Source organism: Juglans regia, chromosome 12 (genome assembly GCF_001411555.2).
Source record: "Juglans regia cultivar Chandler chromosome 12, Walnut 2.0, whole genome shotgun sequence".
Taxonomy (NCBI): Eukaryota; Viridiplantae; Streptophyta; class Magnoliopsida; order Fagales; family Juglandaceae; genus Juglans; species Juglans regia.
In genome coordinates, this window is record NC_049912.1 from 22468051 (window position 1) to 22487443 (window position 19393).

At 35.2% G+C, this 19393-nt stretch overlaps 2 protein-coding genes, 2 non-coding genes and 1 pseudogene across 6 annotated transcripts; 1 reads left to right on the forward strand and 4 right to left on the reverse strand.

Annotated features, from left to right (window-relative positions):
• Nucleotides 1-3775: 3775 nt before the first annotated feature.
• Nucleotides 3776-4943, reverse strand: LOC109005842 (late embryogenesis abundant protein D-34-like). Its single transcript, XM_018984903.2, has 3 exons — nt 4516-4943; nt 4112-4399; nt 3776-3996 (listed from the first exon to the last, which is right to left on the reverse strand). Exons 1-3 carry the CDS (start codon nt 4843-4845, stop codon nt 3838-3840), a joined length of 777 nt encoding a protein of 258 aa, XP_018840448.1. The 5' UTR covers nt 4846-4943; the 3' UTR covers nt 3776-3837.
• Nucleotides 4944-5842: 899 nt separating this feature from the next.
• LOC118344088 lies at nt 5843-5932 on the reverse strand. Its single transcript, XR_004797854.1, has one exon. It is a non-coding gene; the product is annotated as a small nucleolar RNA snoR114 (small nucleolar RNA).
• An 11-nt stretch (nt 5933-5943) lies between these two features.
• Nucleotides 5944-6014, reverse strand: TRNAG-GCC. The gene has a single exon. It is a non-coding gene; the product is annotated as a tRNA-Gly (tRNA).
• Nucleotides 6015-10423: 4409 nt separating this feature from the next.
• LOC109005840 lies at nt 10424-14452 on the forward strand (annotated as a pseudogene).
• Nucleotides 14453-15632: 1180 nt separating this feature from the next.
• On the reverse strand, nt 15633-18452 carry LOC109005839. Of its 3 annotated transcripts, none has more exons than XM_018984900.2 (2): nt 17446-18452; nt 15633-16164 (listed from the first exon to the last, which is right to left on the reverse strand). In XM_018984900.2, exons 1-2 carry the CDS (start codon nt 18161-18163, stop codon nt 16112-16114), a joined length of 771 nt encoding a protein of 256 aa, XP_018840445.1. In that variant the 5' UTR covers nt 18164-18452; the 3' UTR covers nt 15633-16111. The 3 variants fall into 3 exon arrangements, with proteins under 3 accessions (XP_018840445.1, XP_018840447.1, XP_018840446.1); XM_018984902.2 differs by having other exon boundaries at nt 15633-16125; nt 17446-18451; XM_018984901.2 differs by having other exon boundaries at nt 15633-16146; nt 17446-18450.
• Nucleotides 18453-19393: the final 941 nt, after the last annotated feature.

The following is a 19393-nucleotide window of genomic DNA, read 5'->3' on the forward strand; positions in this document are numbered from 1 at the left end:
ACTACAATTTTTTGCGTTATATATATATATAATACAATTCTTTTTTATAATATTTTATAATATTATGTTTTAAATGAGTATTTTTGTAAATTAACTTAAAAGTAACATCATTTTATATAAATATTTTTATTTTAAAATATGGTTGTATAAAGTATTATAAAAAGTATTGTACATGTATCATATTTAATGAAAAGTAATATTTATAATCTTAGTGTATAAGTTCTTCATACTAAAAAAGTGGGTAAATATATCTACATGGAAAATTATTTTTTAATAATGAACATAATTTTTTTTTAAATGTATAATTTGTATATTTTAAGACTGTATTTAGCTATTTAATAAAAAATAATGTGCTTATTTGTTTTTAAATTGTAGAAGATGCTTCATTAAAAACAATTGTAGAAAAATATTATCCAAAAATCATACTAGCTATAACTTTCTTAATAATTATTTTATAATTATATTTTCAATGGATAATATTTATATAAACATCATTAGATTGTAAACGTTATTCTTTGATCTTTCTTTTCTTAGCTACTTTGCATTAAAACTAAAATCGAAGATACAATATATCGAACTCTAATTAAAATCAAAGATAACAGCTTCTCTCTCTCTCTCTCTCTCTCTCTCATAAAAAATAAGGACTCTACATCTTATTTTTGCCCGATTCTCCCTCCCATTTCTCTCATTCCTCCATCTCTCACCTTGTCTATCAAGATAGTTATTTTTTTTTTAATTTTTTTTTACTTATTTCAAGGTTGAAAAAAACAGATCTATAACTTTCTGACAACTCCTGAGAGACACGTGCGGCACAAGCAAACTCCCAAGCCGCAAATCATTTAGAGGAAAGTGGCACTTTTGTGAAAACAACTACGAAAGGTCTTTACGCGCCGCCCACATCTGCGCGTGGTCCTCACGCGCCATCCATTCCGACAGCTCTTTTTGCCACAAACGCCAGATCACCAGATTCGCTACCATCATAGCTTTCATATCTGACATTTGTGGCTGAAAAGATACAAGTGTGTTGCCTTCACGCGCCGCCACAGATTCCAAAATCTATCAAAGTTGGTCCAAACTGTAATCCGTTCTTTTTCGCATCTATATTACTGCTTTCCTTTTTTATTTTCCTTATTGTTAATTAAAAAAAAAAAAGTTTGTCTCTCGGACTTTTATCTGTAGAGGTTGAGTCAATTCTATAAAGGGTGATGTTGAGTTTCTGTTTAGGCAGAGAGTGTTGTCTTTTGGACGTTTATATGTAGAGAGTATCAATAATACTAATGAAGATCAGATTAGTCACAAAAGGAAATAATGTACTAGTAGAGTTCCAAATACATTATTTTGGTTTATGATTTCATATTGGATGTAAATTTATTGATAAATGAATGATAACAATTTTCCTTTAAATAAAAAAACGGATTAAAATCTAGATTCTAAGATACAATATATTAAAATCTCATCCCCAACCAAACCTATGCAACCTGCAGCCATGCCTCATGAATCCATGATGACCACGGCAAAAATGGTAGGTTCACCTCTTATTCCATGATGACCACGGCAAAAATGATCAAGGCTAGCATGTCATCACTAATGCCCACACACGAGTTCATCGCATAACAGCGAGCTTTAACAGCTTGTCCGTCTACCATTGTCGGAACACAACCTACAACTCTCCTTGCACTCACATTAGATGGCCACGATCATTGCACACTAACAACACTCGAGACACTAGAAACTCATCGCAATGAGTCCAATGTTCACTCAACAAGAACCTAAATAAGATACGCGAGAGAGTGAGATCTCATTTGAATCTACTGATTAAATAAGATGAGATAAAAATTTTATGAATGGTAATGATATAATTTGTAAATAGTAATGAAATGGTTTAAATAAAGATTTTTATGAAATGTTAAATTACGAGAGAGAAAAAGTTGAATAAAAAAAATTATAAAGTTAAAAGAGGATTATAATATAATTTTTATTTTAAAATTTGAAAAAATTAAATTATTTGTTGTGTTTTGTTTAAAAATTTCAAAAAGTTGTAATGATTAAGTAATGAATATATAAAAAGTTTAAAAATTTAAGTATGAAAAATATTTATGTTTGAATTATGTAAAGTAGTGAGATGAGATGATTTTAAAGATTTGTAACACCTCGTTTATTTTTACAATTATTCTCATCTAATCTCATCATTATAACTTTATCAAATTTTTACACAAAATAAAATTAAAAATTCTCATCATTATAATTTTATCAAATTCTTATATAAAATAAAATAAATAATTTAATTTTTTAAATTTTAAAATTTTAAAATAAAAATAAAATTAAAAAAATATTTTAATAATATTTTATTTAATTTTTAACTTTTATCCTAATTAAACTCACCTCATTCCAACTACGAAAAAAAAACGAGAATTTATTCAAGATTAAAATTTACCGTCATCAGAGTTGGTATCTGATTTTATAAAATAAAAAAGAGTTGGTATCTGGTGGATCTTTTGGAGAATCGGCTCACGTGCTATAATGCCATGTCAGCTGATATATTTAAAAAAAAAAAATGAAACTCGGCTGAAGAAGGGAAAGGAGGAAGTGTCGTCTGGGAGAGAGAGCGCGCCGACAGTCTGAGGGAGAGAGTGCCGTTTGAGAGAGAGAGAGAGAGCGCTGGCAGTCTGAGAGAGAGAGAGAGCGAGTGTTGTCTTAAAGCATTGAGGAACAAATCTATTCGTTTTACCGAAGTTTATTTTGGGTATTAACATTGTTTATTTTGAAAAGAACGGATCTATTCGCAGACGAAAAAAAGGGACTTGACGTGTATCTGTTGCTAAATAAAGCGAAGTTTGAAAAAAGGAAATTACATATCTTAAAAGGGGAGAAAAAAGAGGAAAGCAGAGGATTAGAGAGTATTTTTTACTCTGTTATTGTATATCGTGTTCTTTGTACTGCTAGGTTTATATTTTAGTATTAATATCGAAATGATTCCAAAATGATTAGTTAGGAAAGAAAGAATAATTTGAACCCTTTATTTGGAACTACCAGTGGTAAAAAGTCTCTTATTAATTCCCTCTAATTTTTATTTCAGTCTCTCATGAGAGCAAGATTTGTATGAACAGGTTTTGAAGGCTTTTTTCCATGGAGATGGCAACTTGTTCAACAACTATCCGGAATTGCAGGAGGCTTTGGTATGGGTTTACTTTCACTCAAACATTCCAGGATTCAACAAAGTGGAATGCTGGGGCCCATCAGGGAGGCCGCAGCGCCCACCAGCGGCGTGCACGATGACAAAATGATGCAGAAAACCCAGAGCTTATCAGGAAAATACCCGAGCCATGTCAAGAAAATTACGAGTGTTCGTGGGTAGACGTAGAAGACAAACCTTGCTCTGTTCGTGAATGTTGGTGTTTTGTTGTTTAGGTTAAATATAAAATGCGCCGTTTCAATTTTCCCACGTAGAGGGACGGGTATGCGGGATTCCCATGCCGGGTGCAAATAGACATTCTCAAACAAGTAGCATACATTCTAGGAACATGCTTTTTTATAAAGGATGATGATACATGACCAAAGACCGAGAATTCTCATCCAACGGTAATTTTTTTTTTTCAAACATTTTTTAAACACTTAAAATATTTTTAAAAATACAAAAAATCACAAATTTATTAAAAAACAAATACTTAACCATTAAATATAAAAAAAAAACAATCGGTAGATTTTGTCGTTAAGTTTCGTAGGTGGGAGTAGTGTTTTCCATTACTAAACACTTAAAAAAAAAAAAAAAAAAGTTGCACAACACAAACATACTATTTGACTGCATATATCAGCCTTAACTTTGGAGTTTCATGCATTTTAAATGCTCTCGTTGAGCCTAGCAGCTGCAGCCACTGACGCTGCCACTCCTCCTGGCTGAGTTGCCATAATTGGATTGTTCCTTAGCTCCGCACTCACCACTCCTTCAGCATCCTCCTGAGTTGCTGCCTTGTCCCCTGCCAACTTCGAGGTCGCACCCTACATGCATGCCATATTTATATATAAGACAGCCGCCAATGTTATATATATACATATATGTATATATGTTGCAACTTTAAAAACAACAAAAAAGAAAATGAAAGGTAATTTTTACTGTCAAAACATCGCGTAGCTTAATCTTATCGCCCTCCCTATCGACTAGCGCATTGTGATTTGCGGCAGACTGAGCAGTGGCCGCGAGCCCTCCTGGGGTTATAACATTACTGCCGGTCGCTCTCACCTCGGCCGCTTTAATTGCCGCCGCGTCACTCTGATCCACTGGCTTGTTTCTTGCTGATTGTGCAGCAGCTTCTAGTGCCTCCCCTATAGTAATTGCACTCTGTTCGATAACCTCAACTGCTGCTTGTTGCACTGCTGTTGACTCCACGTACTGACAAACAACCTATTCGGAAAGAAAAAAAAAACAGAAAGAAAAGAAATATAGACGCACAGATGCACGCACACAACAAGATAACATACTTCAATAACCGCAAAAATTTTAAAATTGCAAAGCATTACTTGTCCAGCAACTGATTCGGTTATTATGCGACTTCCAGGGACATCGGTCTCCGTAACGGTGACGCCTTGCTGGCCAGCAACGTCGCTAAGACCGCAGTGACCGAAAAGACCGGCTCTCTCGTTGCGACTTGCAGCGGATTGCATGGCAGCAGCTGGTCCGCCCTTCTGAGTCTGTCCCAACACCGTTTGCTCAGCCGACTGCATCATGGCTGCGTCTTGAGGCCCGACGGGATTCGACGAGAGGTCACCGGAGACGTGAAATACGTCACCGTATCTGATGGGTTGTTCTCTCTCATCGCGAGGCCTCCCTTGCTGTTCCTCATGGCTCATCTTTGGAGTTTAAAGAAAGTTGGAAAAAGACTACAATTTGGAAGGAACTGCAGCGACGGAATATATACGGGCGCCGTAGAATTTTGGAAGGGAACGGAAACCTGGTGAAGGAGACGTGGCACTTGAATCAGCCCGACAGATTTAGGCGAGTTGGCTATAGTGACACTTCGATCGGGCATTCACTCTGCTTTTGCATTTACACATGGCAACTTTGTAGCGCCCTCCTTTCGGCTGAGTCAATCTAATCTATCTCTCTTTCTAAAGGTGATCAGATATTTACGCCGACTGATGTTTAATAAACTATAAATTAAATAATAATATTAATAATGTGACATGTAGATCCAATTTATAAGATCAATGAGTCGGCAAAACTGAGTTATACATACCCTTTTGAGTTTGTGATGTTTGATACTAGAACCAGCCAACCATCACAAATCTGTATAGAATTTCTTGTCCAGTTTCCTAACTCTCTCCAACAGAACCATTTCGACATCCTCATCTACGTACAACCGTACAAGGTTTTTGGTTTTCTGACCAAAATCTTACAATAAATAAAGCTTTTAGAGTATTAGTAGTTAGTAGTAGGCTCAACAAAATTTAACAAAAATTTAGTTAGAGAATTTATTTTTCTAAATTTAACTAGTCACTTTTTAATAATATCAAATAACAGATTCTTTAAATTTATTATTATTATATTAAAATATTGATTTTAATCATTTCATTTATTTAAATTCTAATTCTAATTTAAATATTTATTATTTATTAAAAAAATACACATTAATGCATTCTAATTGTAGATATGTGGCTGAGGGACACCACTTTTGCAACTGAGGCTGCCATTTTCTGCACCGATGAATGCATTACATTGGAGAAGAAGATTTGAGTAGATGTGCATGTATAATCTTTATCCAAAAACATTAGAGGTTTGGCAGAAATATTGAGAAGGGAAAAATATCAGAGCAGGAGCAGTTCAAGGAAAAAAAAAAGGCAGTAGAAAGAGCTCAGATGCGCGGATTATTATCTGATCGAGCAGATGAAAGGTGATGGACCCAACCATCACAGGGGCGCAAAGTATTCATCACAGCTCTTTCGGGGGATTGCACCAGCCGGGAATCGAACCCGGGTCTGTACCGTGGCAGGGTACTATTCTACCACTAGACCACTGGTGCTTGTTGAGTATCTGGTAATTGGTTTTTTATATATATGAAAAAATCCACTCATAATCACTCACAACTTTATAAAGAATAAATAAATATATATATATATATAGAGTCGGGCTCTTTAACCACTAGTTGCTTTTGTAATTTTTTTATTCATATTTTTTAATATATTTAAATATTTGTAAAAAATAAAAAAATATACCAATACACTTAAAATTACTTCCAAATTTTTTTATTTTTTTATTTTTTTTATCAAGCGGTTAACTTGAATGATCAAATTAAGAGGTAAAGTAATTTTTTTCATATATCCCTTATATCTTAAAAGTTGCTATACGATGAACAGGAATGAATAGTTGACACTTTCAGAGCCGCTTAGTGACCTACTATAATTACGGTTGGACCCTTTGTTACTTAGCATTTAGCAACAATAGTAACTCAAACTAGATACGATACACCAGACATGGCTCAGCTCGATCGTGTCAAATCTAAGCCTTAGATCATATATATATGAACCAGACAGAATATGATCATGACACTCTGTTTGCCAAAACCCTATTATTTTTAATCTCCATAAATCGGCTCCTCGAGAGTGCTAGATATATATATATATGCGAATATTTTATAAAAATAAATTTATAAAATAATGTTATTAATTGATGTAATAAATTAAATTTATTTTATGATAACAAAATGTTTAATAATATAGCGTATTATATTAAGTCATGTTGATTTATAAATTTACTTTATTAATTTCTCTATCATCTTTCAGCCAAAGTTAAAAAATAAGGATCATCTAGATCTCGTACTATATTTTCATAGTAAAGTTGTCACTCCCCCTCCGTGTTGACGGGATTTGGTATACCCTACCCTGCTTAGTCGGGATATGGGGCTTTGTAATCTCTGTCGTGGACAGATGTAGTATTTTTTCTAAGATCTAGGTCTTTAGAGATTTACCGTCTGGATTAGATTATGTCAGTCACGAAAGTGTACTGGGAAGATACTAACGTTTGTAATTGGCTTGTTTTTTCAAATCAACGTTGTAAGTCCTCTCTTAATGAAGGGTAACATCCGTTTTCATAAAAAAAAAAAAAAAAAGTTGTCACTAAGTACATTGTGAATTTATTAGCCACATTGTGAATTTATTAGAATTCGACTATTATTTTTAGTTGAATGGTTTAAATTTTTTTGTCTCAACCTACAACTTGGTGAGATACAAATTAAAAAACTAAAGATATAGAAAAGATATAAGGGCCATTGTGATAATAAGATCTAAACAATCGAATTTAAAAAATTATGAAAAAATTTAATGAAAAAAATACAATATAGAATTAGATTGAGAAATTTGAAAGATCCAAAGAATCACAAATCTTATAAATTCTTTACGTAACAAGCTATAATTTTAAAGAAAATATTGTCAGTAAAAAATCAATACTAATTTCTTTAACATTAAGGCCCGTTTAGATAGCGAGATGAAATGAGATAGTTTTAGATAAAATTTGAAAGTTGAATAAAATAATTTTTTAATATTATTATTATTTAAAAATTTAAAAATTTTAAATTATTTATTATATTTTGTGTGAGATTTGAAAAAAATTATAATGATAAAATGAAATGAAATCGCTTCTATATCTAAACGGGTTCTAATTTAATTTGTATACAACTTATTGAATAATATATAATAATTATACTTATTATTACTATTTTTAGCAACATAAAAAATTAGAAGCAATATGATCAAATGTGATCATGATAATGAGCAAAGAGAAAAGCAAAAAAGTAAAAAAGAAAAGAGTAAGGTGACTTGAAGAAGTGCCAAAGGCAATTAAATAGAATCCAAGGGGAGAAGAAAAGGACTCGATTACTTTGGAATAGATTTGGAGAGAGAGAGAGAGAGAGAGAGGGAGTTGCCGATCGTGCGTGGGGAAGGGGGAGGAGTTATGGGTGGCTGGAAGAGCATGGGGTAGTCGCCGGAAGAAGGGGAGTTCGGTGGTGGTGGTGTGGTGGCGTGGGGACGGCGTACGTTGGCGAAATGGTGGAGAAACCGTATGAGATCCATTCGGGAGAGGAGGTTGTAGGGAGAAAAGGGTTGTCGTGGGGGCTTCAACGATGGCTTGGGTCCATAGGAGTGGTTGCCGGAGGAAGAGGAGCTTGGTGGTGGTGGTGGTGTGGTGGTGTGGGGACGGCGTACGGCGGCGCTATGGTGGAGAAACCGTGTGAGACCCATTCCCTAGAGGAACCCAGAAATTTCAAAAAAAACTATCCTCCTTCGTCTTATCTACTTTTAATTTTCTCTGTAATTTATATTGTGCATGATGGTGTGAATCTTTTTTATGCAAGCATGTGGAGGCTAAGTTGTATGTGGGTTTCTTGACAATCTTGGGAATGGTTCTGTTTGTATGAGGCGGTGCTTGCAGTGAGTAAGAGACAGACGAGAGAGAGGGATTTGTTATTGCAATGAAGACAATCTTGGTTCCTGGGCTTTTTTCCTTCTTGGTGTTGGCCTTTCTGAGCTCAATTTCAGCTTTGCCTCGCAATGGACCTCATTTTGATTCTTTCAATTCCATTATAGGTCCGCCCTCTCAACTCCCTACAATTTACATCTGTTTAGGCTGAAGTAGTTATTCTCGTTTTTTTATTTTTCTTCCCTGATCGGCATATTGGGTTTGATCTTAAGTGTTATTTTGTTTCTTGTTTGGTTGTTGTGAAAACTTAGGAAAATGGAACGAAAATGAGATTTCAGATATTACTATCACTTAATTATTTTTAACTTCTTCTTGAATCCAATAAATCATAAGTTTTTTCTTTTTAATGTCTTCCCTTATTTTCATAACTACTAAATGAGACGTTCAGATGTACGTTTTCCTTTCTGGCATGAAATTTGTAATATCTAGATATTGAATACATGAAAAGGTTCGCAATTTCCATAGGAGTTTTTGTGGCTTTACATGTAGACTGCTACTTTGGAGCAATTGACTCAGAATTTTACAATTGGGTTGTTTTTCATTTCCTAACTATAATGTGTTTTTCTTTATTGATACATATTCTTTTGCACTCTAATAAAGTTGATTCAGAATTTTATATTCTGCGACCAAGACTATGCTTTGGTTTCGCTAATTTTAAATTTCATTTTAGCACTTTTCATTTTTTATTTTTTTCGGTTGGATTGCTTTAATTTATGTAGTGAAATATTGTCATCATCACATAGATTCTCCATATCTGTTTTCACATGTAGGTGTAGAAACTGAGTCCATAAAAGATTTTCTATACACCACTTCTTTTGCTTATGATTAGGATTTTTTTTTCACCCAAAGCAAGTTTATATTTTACAAAACAACTTGTTTTTCATTCAGCTGGGCAAATGTGCCTCGCACATTGCCCCACTGCTAGTGTGTATATATATATATATATATATATATATATATATATATATATATATATATATATACACCTACTTTTATTTTGACAATAGGATGCAACTTCCACCATTTTTATTCTGTGTTTTCAATGGTTGATTTTTTGTCCTCTTCTTCAATTCTAAAAATAAAACACAAACTAAAGGACCATTTCATTTTTTCTTCCTTAAAACTATTACTCTTTTTGCAATATGATTAATAAACAATCAAATTATCTTTCACATCCCAATTTAAAACATAAGTTATAATTTATTTCTAATAAAAAAAATGCTCATTTAAACCACCGAGGCCACCACTTAAGGCCCTAAACCAAAAAAGGAAAAAAAAAAAAATACACACTCACCAAAGGGAAGAAAGATCAAAGTCTCCCACTGAAAGAATCTATAAACTTCCCTAAAAAAAGCCCATAAAATTCTTTATTTGATTAAGTGGAGATCTTAAAATTGAATTGGATCTATAAAAAAAATAAAATTCATCTAACGGGTTAGAAAAAGCTTTAAATTAGCTAAAAATGGTAAAACGTTTTCTCAAGATAGAAAATGTTGACAAAAAGGGTTAATTGAGATAAAATAGGGTAAAATATGTTCCAAAAATATATCTATTAAAAATGTAGAAAGTTGGCCAACTCGAAAGGGTAAATTTCAGAGGATAATGCATATAATTTTAGAATATATAAATTTTGTAGACTGAATTTATAAAAATGTAAAATTTATCATTAAAGAATATATTTTGATTTGTTCAATTATTTTTAAAGGAAGTCGTGAAAGGCTTACAATTATTTTTTACCTGTTTGATTATACAGTTCAAATGAAATATTTTATTAAAATTTAAATAAAATATTATGATAATATAATTTTTTAATATAATTTTTATTATAAAATTTAAAAAAATTAAATTATTTATTATATTTTATGTAAAAATTTATAAAATTATAATGTTCAATTGTTTTTATTTTTTATTTTTTTTTCTTGAATAAACTCTCCGTCTCTCTGGTTGTTGGGGTTTAAGTTGGGATTTGGTCTTCCAGTTCCAGTTGCTTTCGTCTACTTTCGTCTCTGTACCCGCTAATCGAGCCATCATTCTGTTTTCTGAACATCGGAAAGTTTGCGCTCTCTCTCACTCTCTCTCTCTCTCTCACTACGTTCTGATTCATGTTGCCTAGTATTTTCGTACTTGATGACGTGATTTGTTCGAATCGGATACCAGTTTTCTCGAGTTCGCATCTGAGCAACACGGTTAGTCTCAGGTGATGCTTTTAGCCTTTCTTCTTCATGTTTCAACTATTATATTTTCCGTTTGAGATCGTTGTTGAAAATGAGAATCAGTCTATGTATGGGTTTATATAGTTGGAATGTATGCATGTAGTGTTACGGGGGCCTTAGATCACACCCACCACGTTTGTTTTTTTTTTGTGGTGGGGCGGGGGGAGGATTTTGGGAGTTATCGGACGGTCGGACCGATCCATCAATCGTTTTTGTTTGATTTTATTCGCCGAGAAGACACCGAAGAAAGCAAATTGTAATCGCTACTCACTCGATTCAATTTTCAATGGACTTTCCAATTCAACTGTGATTTACGCTCGTTTACTGTGGCAGTCATTTGCCACTACAGAAGTAACGAAGAAACCCTTTGATTAGGGTATGGTGAATTGAAAGAACCTGTGCGTGCTGTCGTAATACCTGTGCTCATTTGATCATCCTGTGTGAATTTCATGAGTCTATTTAATCCCTTGGGATTTTAAAGGAATGAATATACGAATTTGTACCAGTTGATGGAAGAAAATTCAGGCTGTCATGAAATTGATACCGTGGGATCAATTGAGGAGATTTCAATGCTGCATTTCGAATTTCTGTACGACCAATTATGTAAAAAGCTGTCATTTAGAGACACAGACTCATTCATGATAATTGATAAAATCCTATGCTAGTACTACAAAATGGGCCTTAGTAGTTAGAAATAACAAAATCGGTAGGATTTTTGTGGTGGTGTACATGACGCAAACATTAATATCTTTCTGCAAAAATATATTTGAATCTGGGGCACCGCAGTTATGATTGGTCAATTTTGACTGAACTTATCTTTTGGGTTTTGCTTGTTTTCTTTTTGAGGGGAAAGCTGATTATTTAGTATTTTCCGAACTAATTTGCCTCTATTTACATTGTAAGCTGAGTAGTTGCGTTAATTCTCCCATTTCTTTTTTACCGTAAGTCAGAACCAGAAAGTTTTGGAGCATTTTGAGTTGCTTTACTGTTCCGAAGTTTTGAAGGTTTCTCTTCCTTGTTTACTGATAGTGATTTTTTTAATGACATTGGACAGCTTGGCAGTTCAGCAGCTACTGCCAGCTGCTAGCTGAAGAAAGAAATATATATGGAGATTGACTTTCCTGATGAAAGAGATGGAAGCACACCCAAGACAGAGGAAAGTGGTTCTCTATTGAGGCTGGTTTTACCTGAGGAGTCTGGTGAGGGTTTGCCATATGCTCCTGTAAACTGGCCCAACCCAGGTGATGTATGGAGTTGGAGGGTGGGTAGAAGAGTTGCCACTACTGGATATTATAAGGACAGGTACCTATTTCTTCCGAGGCGCCTTAGACATCTCGAGAACTCAACGCGTGGAAAATATGGTTTTGCAAGCAAACTTTCTGTTGAGCAATTTGTCCGAACAAAATTCCCTGGCGCTGACATTAATGCATTTTTGGCCTCATTCAGCTGGAAGATCCCGGCAAAGAAGTCGGCGTTAACAAATGGTCCTGTAATTAACCCACCATTTTTTTGTTAATTTTATTTTGGACTTATTGTTTGTGCAAACTTGTGTTTCTGGTTCCATATGGTATGATGCATACTCTATGTTCATTTAATTCTGCTGTTGATAGTTTAATTAGTATTGACAATTTCATCAGCTTGAACATGTTGACATGCTTATTGCATTTTAGCATTGGAACTGAATCTTTAGAATGATGTAAACTACTGAGTCATATCATTGCTATTATTTATGCCTCGGTTTCACACTAGAATCTTTTTTTTTTCTTGTCCAACAATGTTGCTCTGTTACAGGTCATGTGAAGGAGAATCATTTCTTTACTGTACCTTTTGAAGGGATGCCAGAATATGATGTGTCTGATTCCCAGACTGACACCGTGGGATGTAAGGCTGGGAATAAGATGTGCAACAGTATCTTGGAACCACTGGAGAAGCCACCTCTAGCAGCCATGCCCTGTGATCTTTGCTGCAGTGAACCTCGATTCTGCCTTGATTGTTGTTGTATCTTCTGCAGCAAGACTATAAATTTAGACTATGGTGGCTACAGTTACATCAAATGTGAAGCAGTGGTGGATGAGGGTTATATATGTGCGCATATTGCTCATATTGATTGTGCCCTTCGATGTTACATGGCTGGGACAGTAGGAGGAAGCATTGGATTGGATGCTGAGTATTATTGCCGTCGTTGTGATGCTAGAACTGATCTGGTTCCACATGCTACAAGGCTTTTACAAACATGTGCATCTATTGATTTCCGGGATGATGTGGAGAAGATTTTAGGTGTTGGCGTCTGCATTTTGCGTGGTTCACAGAAAACCAGTGCAATGCGGTTGTTGCATCGCTTTGAGTTGGCCATTGCAAAGGTAAAACCGTTACCTAAGTGTTAAAGTTTTAGCTTTCTTCCCTTTGCAGTTTTTATCCTGGCCCACTTTCCCCAGGTTTGTAAAACCGGGAGTCTAACCATTTGATGTTTTTATTAGCTAAAAAATGGGGCTTCTCTTGAAGGTATCTGGAAAGTGGATGATAACTTCTTAGCTATTTCTGAAGGTAATTTTCCATTATAAATACTTGAAATTAATCGTCCAACTCTACCAACTTAACAGTGGTTGTGCACTTGAAGATCTCTGCATCACGGTTTTCATTTGGGCACAAGTTGTGCAAGCTTAAGAAATAGCTTCCCAATTTTCATAATCTCTTATCTCTCTCTTATGGAAATGGGAGGATTTGTCAACTTCTTTCTGATTGAATGTTTCTGTCTGCATTTCACCATGATGTGGAGTTTTCAGAAAATCATCTTCACAGAGACAGAAATGTGATGAATCATTAGATTGATGCTGATGCTGATGCTGATGCATGCCTCTCTCTCAACTTGAAAAAAAGGGACATGGCTTCCATTTTGTTTTGCTTTGAATGAAGTCACTCCATAATCTCTGACTACGCTATTATCACTATAGATATTTATTAAACCAGTTCTTTCTATCTGTTTCTGAGCCTCGGACACTTTGTGTTCACAAGCAGGTGCCTTGGGCCATGGAAATGCTCCCCTGGCAGTTCCAAATAGCCAAGACTCTTTAGATGTCACCAGGAGCTCGGGGCACACTTTACTCGTAGATTTTGACCCTTGGACACAGCCCTAAAGCTTGAAGATGAGATTGACCATGTTCTGCTGGCACTGCAGAAGTCACAGGAGTCCGAATATAAAATCGCAGAGGAAACGCTTCATGCTCAGAAGAACTATCTTCTTAGTCTGTATCAGCAACTCGAGAGTGAGAAGTCTGATCTGTCATGCCGTGTATCATCTATTGAACCAGACAGCTTTATGGACTGTGTCATGAATAGGGTAGAGCAGATAAAACGGGAACTCAAGAAATTCAAGGATATGGGAAAAGTAGCCAACGGTTTTGGGAGGACTTCTAAAGGATTCCTGAGGGAGCACTTTGGTTTGGAAAATGAACTAAAACCTTAGTGCCATACGGTTCAACTTCAACATCTGTTCATCATATTTTGGTCTTTGACCGTGTTCATCCTTTGAGTTGATTCACGTGTATATCTGCAGACAGACATGCATTCTATGTTGTCTCAGTCGGATACTGGTAGAATTTGCCTGTGTGCCTTTTAAAAACTTTGGCCCAGTACACAAAGGGATAAAAATTTAGCCGTGTAAAGAACTAGCTACCCTGATGCTGAAATCAAACAGCTGAGGTTCAGTGGAAAAACTGTGGAAGAATTGACAAAGGTATTGTGAAGTAATTTAGTGGGGCATGTTGAAGGATCACTTGGACTTATATTTTTTTGGCTTCCTACATTGGAGCTGGTAGCTTTTTTTTCTCAATAGACAGCTTATAGTGTAGGTCAAGTGATCGACTGCATGAGAATGGGTTGCCATTTTGCTTCCTTCCACGTTGTTTTTGTTTCGAGGAAAGGCCCTATTAGGATTCGGAAAGTGTTTTATATCATCTCATCTTATTATTACAATTTTTTTAAATTTTCACATAAAATATAATAAATAATTTAACTTTTTAAAATTCTAATTCAACTTTTTTAAATTCCAAAACAATAATAATATTCTAATAATATTTTTTTCAGCTTTCATTTTTCGTCTGAAATCATTTCATCTAATCTCTAAATCCAAACTAATCCTAACAATTCTCCCATCTGCCACTTAACCAAAAAGAAAACAAAAAACAAAAAACAAAGAAATGAACATTTACCAATCTCTGGGGTTGGCATTTGTTTATGACAATTTAACTTGCTTTTTTGTTTCTTCCCGTCGAAGGGCATCAACTCTTTTAGGTCTTCATTGTTGGTCTAAGACAAGTTTTCGTAATTGTGACATTTGTTTAGAATCGGATTCCCCGAGTCGATGAATACGAGGAATATGGGTTGTGTCAACTGTCATGTACTTCATCTGATGGATTATAGTATCAAGAGCAAGGATTCCGGTAATCTGATTTAGAAAGGGGAGAGGTTCTTTTTCTGTGTAAGGAGATATGTTTACTATAGCAAGAAGTGAATGCAGAGCCACGCAAGGGTAATCCGAGGGAGAGTTCTCCTTACCAGAAAACAAAAGCATAAATTCGTGCCCACCTTCTAGGCTGTCTTTCCCAATCTGGTTTGTCTGCATCTCTCAACCTTTTACTTTCTCAGATGCTCAAAAGACCCAATAATCAGCTGCAAACTAAATTAAAGTTTCATCTCGATTATGCTATATGCCATACTTTTTGTCTCGCTTTCATCGTATTGAACTGATGTTAATATTACCATGAAACCATTTGATCCTGGTGGATGGTGTTACACAAACACGCATGCATAAAGGAGGAGGCATTGAAATTACAGAAACTCCATTATTAGTTTCCCTTGATTTTGCTGGGAAACATAACAAGCAAGACCACTGTCTGTGATGAGTTGATAAACAATCTCAGGAACAAGAATTTATGTATGTGTGGCCATCGAAGTACAGGAACGGAGTTCATCAAGGGCTCTTATTAGAATGTCTCAACCAAGCAAGCAACAAATAAACTACCTTGCAGAGTACACACTAACACTTCTGAGTTAGCGACTGAATGCATAAGAATTGTCTCAAATTCAAGTTAGAAGTGCTGAAAAATATCGCCTACTGTTAAAAACAAAAAAGTTTTCATAAGGCTCACATCAGCTGTGAAGGGAAACGCAAAATAGACCTCCAAAGTGATCCATGATTCCGAACTCTCGGAAAGAAAAAGGTTTTGCAATTCCAGAGAAAAGTTCAGCCCCAAAATTGAAGCATATCATCCAAACTATGATGAAACTCATCATGACATGCTTCGGATCAAATGAAATAGTTATTCTTCCCTTCCTCCATCTCATCCCAAGCATATTTAACTAGAATCCTGCTGAAGCATCGAAATGAACTTTCAGCATTCTTATTCTTCCTCCAATATCATTCCCAGCATATTTAAACAATTATCTCTGCCAAAGCATCGGGAAGAACTGTCACAGAACATTGAACTATCACAAATAGTTAATTCACTTCAATGGAAAAAGGAAAAATGATTATTGTTTATGGCATGATCAAAGAAAGTGCATTAGTAAGTCAAGCAGGATTTTAGAAGAAACATGATAATTTGATCTTAATCTTGACGACGAATATCTTTAGTCTCAGACTAAGAGGACGGACCTACTAGCTTCAAAAGCTATTAGAAGTGCGGATCAAAAGCTATGAAAAAAAAAAAGCTATCAAAAGCACAACAAAGACATCAATAGTGGGTATCATCATTCATCAGGTCAATTTCATCCAAAAGAGAGGAAAAATTGAGCCTATTCCTTTTAAGAAAAAAAGAAAGAAAAAAGGCCAAATGCCTTGTAAGATAATGCAAATTATCGTTAGCTGGTGAAACCTAGATATGCTAAGCCTAGATTTCATCACTGAAAGTATAAAGCAAATGAAATGTTCAGGTCTGAGATTAGATTACTTTCTAGTAAGAGGACAAAAAGCATATATTCATTATCATGGAGTAATGGAGGAATCAATTCTCAGCACAAAACATGAAATAATGCCATTGATTTATGACGCGAGTATTCTCACAGGTGGAATACTGGAAGAAGAGAATATTTTTTACCAAGTAAAAACAGCCATAAATCTCCAGAAATATGTCAAAAGTCTAAGGCAGTACAAGAATCACTGACCAAGGTATTCGGACTAGACAACAGTGTTGCAGTCGCTCATCAAGAAAATTTAGGAAAGAAGAACAAAATCTTACTTCAAACATATCATCTTGTTTTTTGGGAATCCACGAGTGCAAATACCTACTCAACCAATTACTACCATTTGACACAGAATTCCAACCTCAGAAACCCAGGGAACAGAAGATAGGACAGAATTATGTTCTCTGCTCCATTCCTTAGGGTTTCTTTTATGTTCAAAAGCAAATGCATAAAGGATATTATGTAAACTTCCAAGAACTCTCTCTAGACAGGTCAATTAATCCTACAATATACCAAGAACCATCCAATCTCAAAACTTGTTAGTGAAAAAAAACATGCCAAAGCAACATCAATTAACTAAAAAGAGATTCAACGATCATCTCCCATGCCCTCATACTTATCAGGCAAAGAGAGATCAACATCAATTAACAGCAACGTAGGCATACAAAAAGTCGAAAACCAGTCTCATCCCCAACACCACCGACAACCTCAACAACAACTTGCAAACTACTAAAAACCCAATTAAAAAAGGCAATAATTAAACAAAAAGTCCAAATACTTATTACTGTACAAGCACAAGCCTACCTCCGATACCTCCTCTAAAGCCCTCACCATTCTCATCTCTCCAAACATCCTCGTCTCCACCACCACCAACGCCATTTTCCTCAGCATTCTCCACTCCCTCCTCGCCCTTGGGCACCGTCACGATAAGCTCTCCATCGACAAAGGCCGCGCTTGCCAACTCCGGCCGGGTCGACTCGGGTAGCCGAAATCTCCACATATCGAGCTCAAGCTCGTCCAAGGACAATTCGAGGGACCCACTTTCCCTCACCACAATCTTCGTTACCCCGGGATGGATTTCAACGGTGTGGGCCCGCACGTTGCGGATATCGTTATCGGTCTCAGCGATGAATCGGAAGCAATCAGGCTTCTCCTCGACCGAGACATCGGCGTCGGACCGAAAGGGGAGCTCGAGGACGCGGCTGAAGACGTGTGGCAAGCGCCTGAGCTTCTTGGAGGAGAGACCCAGAAGGGCCTGAGCCTCAGAGAGAGGATCTCTCGCATTCATATCGTATTGGACGGTGATGTTGCGCTTCCTGGGTATCGGGTGGACCTTCATGTTGATTCTGGGATGCTGCTTCTTTAGGGGTTTGGCGTTGGTAGCGGTGGGAGAGAGAGCGCTAGAGATTAATAGTAATACTACCACCAGCAAAAAGAAAGATGCCCTTGTCAAAAAAGGAACCCGATTTTGTATGGGAATCAAAGAAAAGATCAGATTGTGAGGTTGAAGGGGAAGAATCATAAAGGAATGGTGGGAGAATTGTTGTCTTCAATTATTTTGTGTCTTTTGGTGTAGAACCTAAAATGGGTGGGTGCTATGGAAATCAGACCCTAAAACCTAAGACAAATCCCTCTTAGAGGGTGTTCTCCGAGTCTCAAAAAGGTATGGGAAAGTGGAAATCCTGAGAGGAAATTGGAAAGAGATAAGCAGAGGCTGTTTTCTAGGCGGAACATAAAAAGGTTGTCGTTAATGGAACCTCCCTTCCTTTTTTGGGGTTGTGCAGCCTCAGACTTCAGTGTTATGGGGAATGAATCGGCTGTGGGGTAAGAAGATAATCGCCCTTTTGCTTGCGGGAAATTACAAAGTCATGCTCTTTTATTTATTTATTTGTTTTATTTTTTTATTATTTGAAAACTTTTATTTACAAGGTTCGCAATCTATATTATATTATTAATATTGAGTTTTGTTACAAATCAGACACTATTTACATCATAGATTCTATACTTATTATTTTTATATAAATATATTTTTTATAAAATATATTGATATTTTTTATATCAAATGGTAAAGTATGAAATAGTAAATAATAACTGAATTTTTTTATTAACATTATATTATTTAATTTTTATGATCAAAATATAAAAATATATTTTTTTATATATTCTGATATGATAATTTTTTATATAAACAATATATATTAGGCTTAAAAAATAAATTTATTTATTCATTTACAAGAGCGGACGGTGGATGGAAGAGCAGCTAAGCACCTTTGGAAAACAAGTGCAACAACATCAGAAAATTCATGACCACACGATTTATTATTATTATTTTTTTGGGTGTCTTCTGTCTATGAGGTTTCGGGCTATTATGGTAATTATGTTCTGTTTTTTTTTTTTTTTTTGGCCAATTCAGAATTAATTAGCTGTAAGTTATTTTGAAGATTTAGGAGTAAGATAAACTGTAAGTTGAGATAAATAATTAAGATGTTTAATTAATTAAGATAAATATCCTGTCTCATAATCCAATCCAATAGGTCCCCTTAACTGCATCCAAGTTTGGAAATTTTTTTCTTCTCAACAAGACCCTAATTTCTTTAAGAGAAAAAATTACTCTGCCGCACAATAGTTACCACTCCATTTGACCGCTCAGTAAATTTTTTTATTTATTTAATGATTAAAAAAATAATTTTTAGTGTATTGATTTTTTTTATATTTTTTTAAAATATTTAAAAATAATAAAAAATTTGAATAA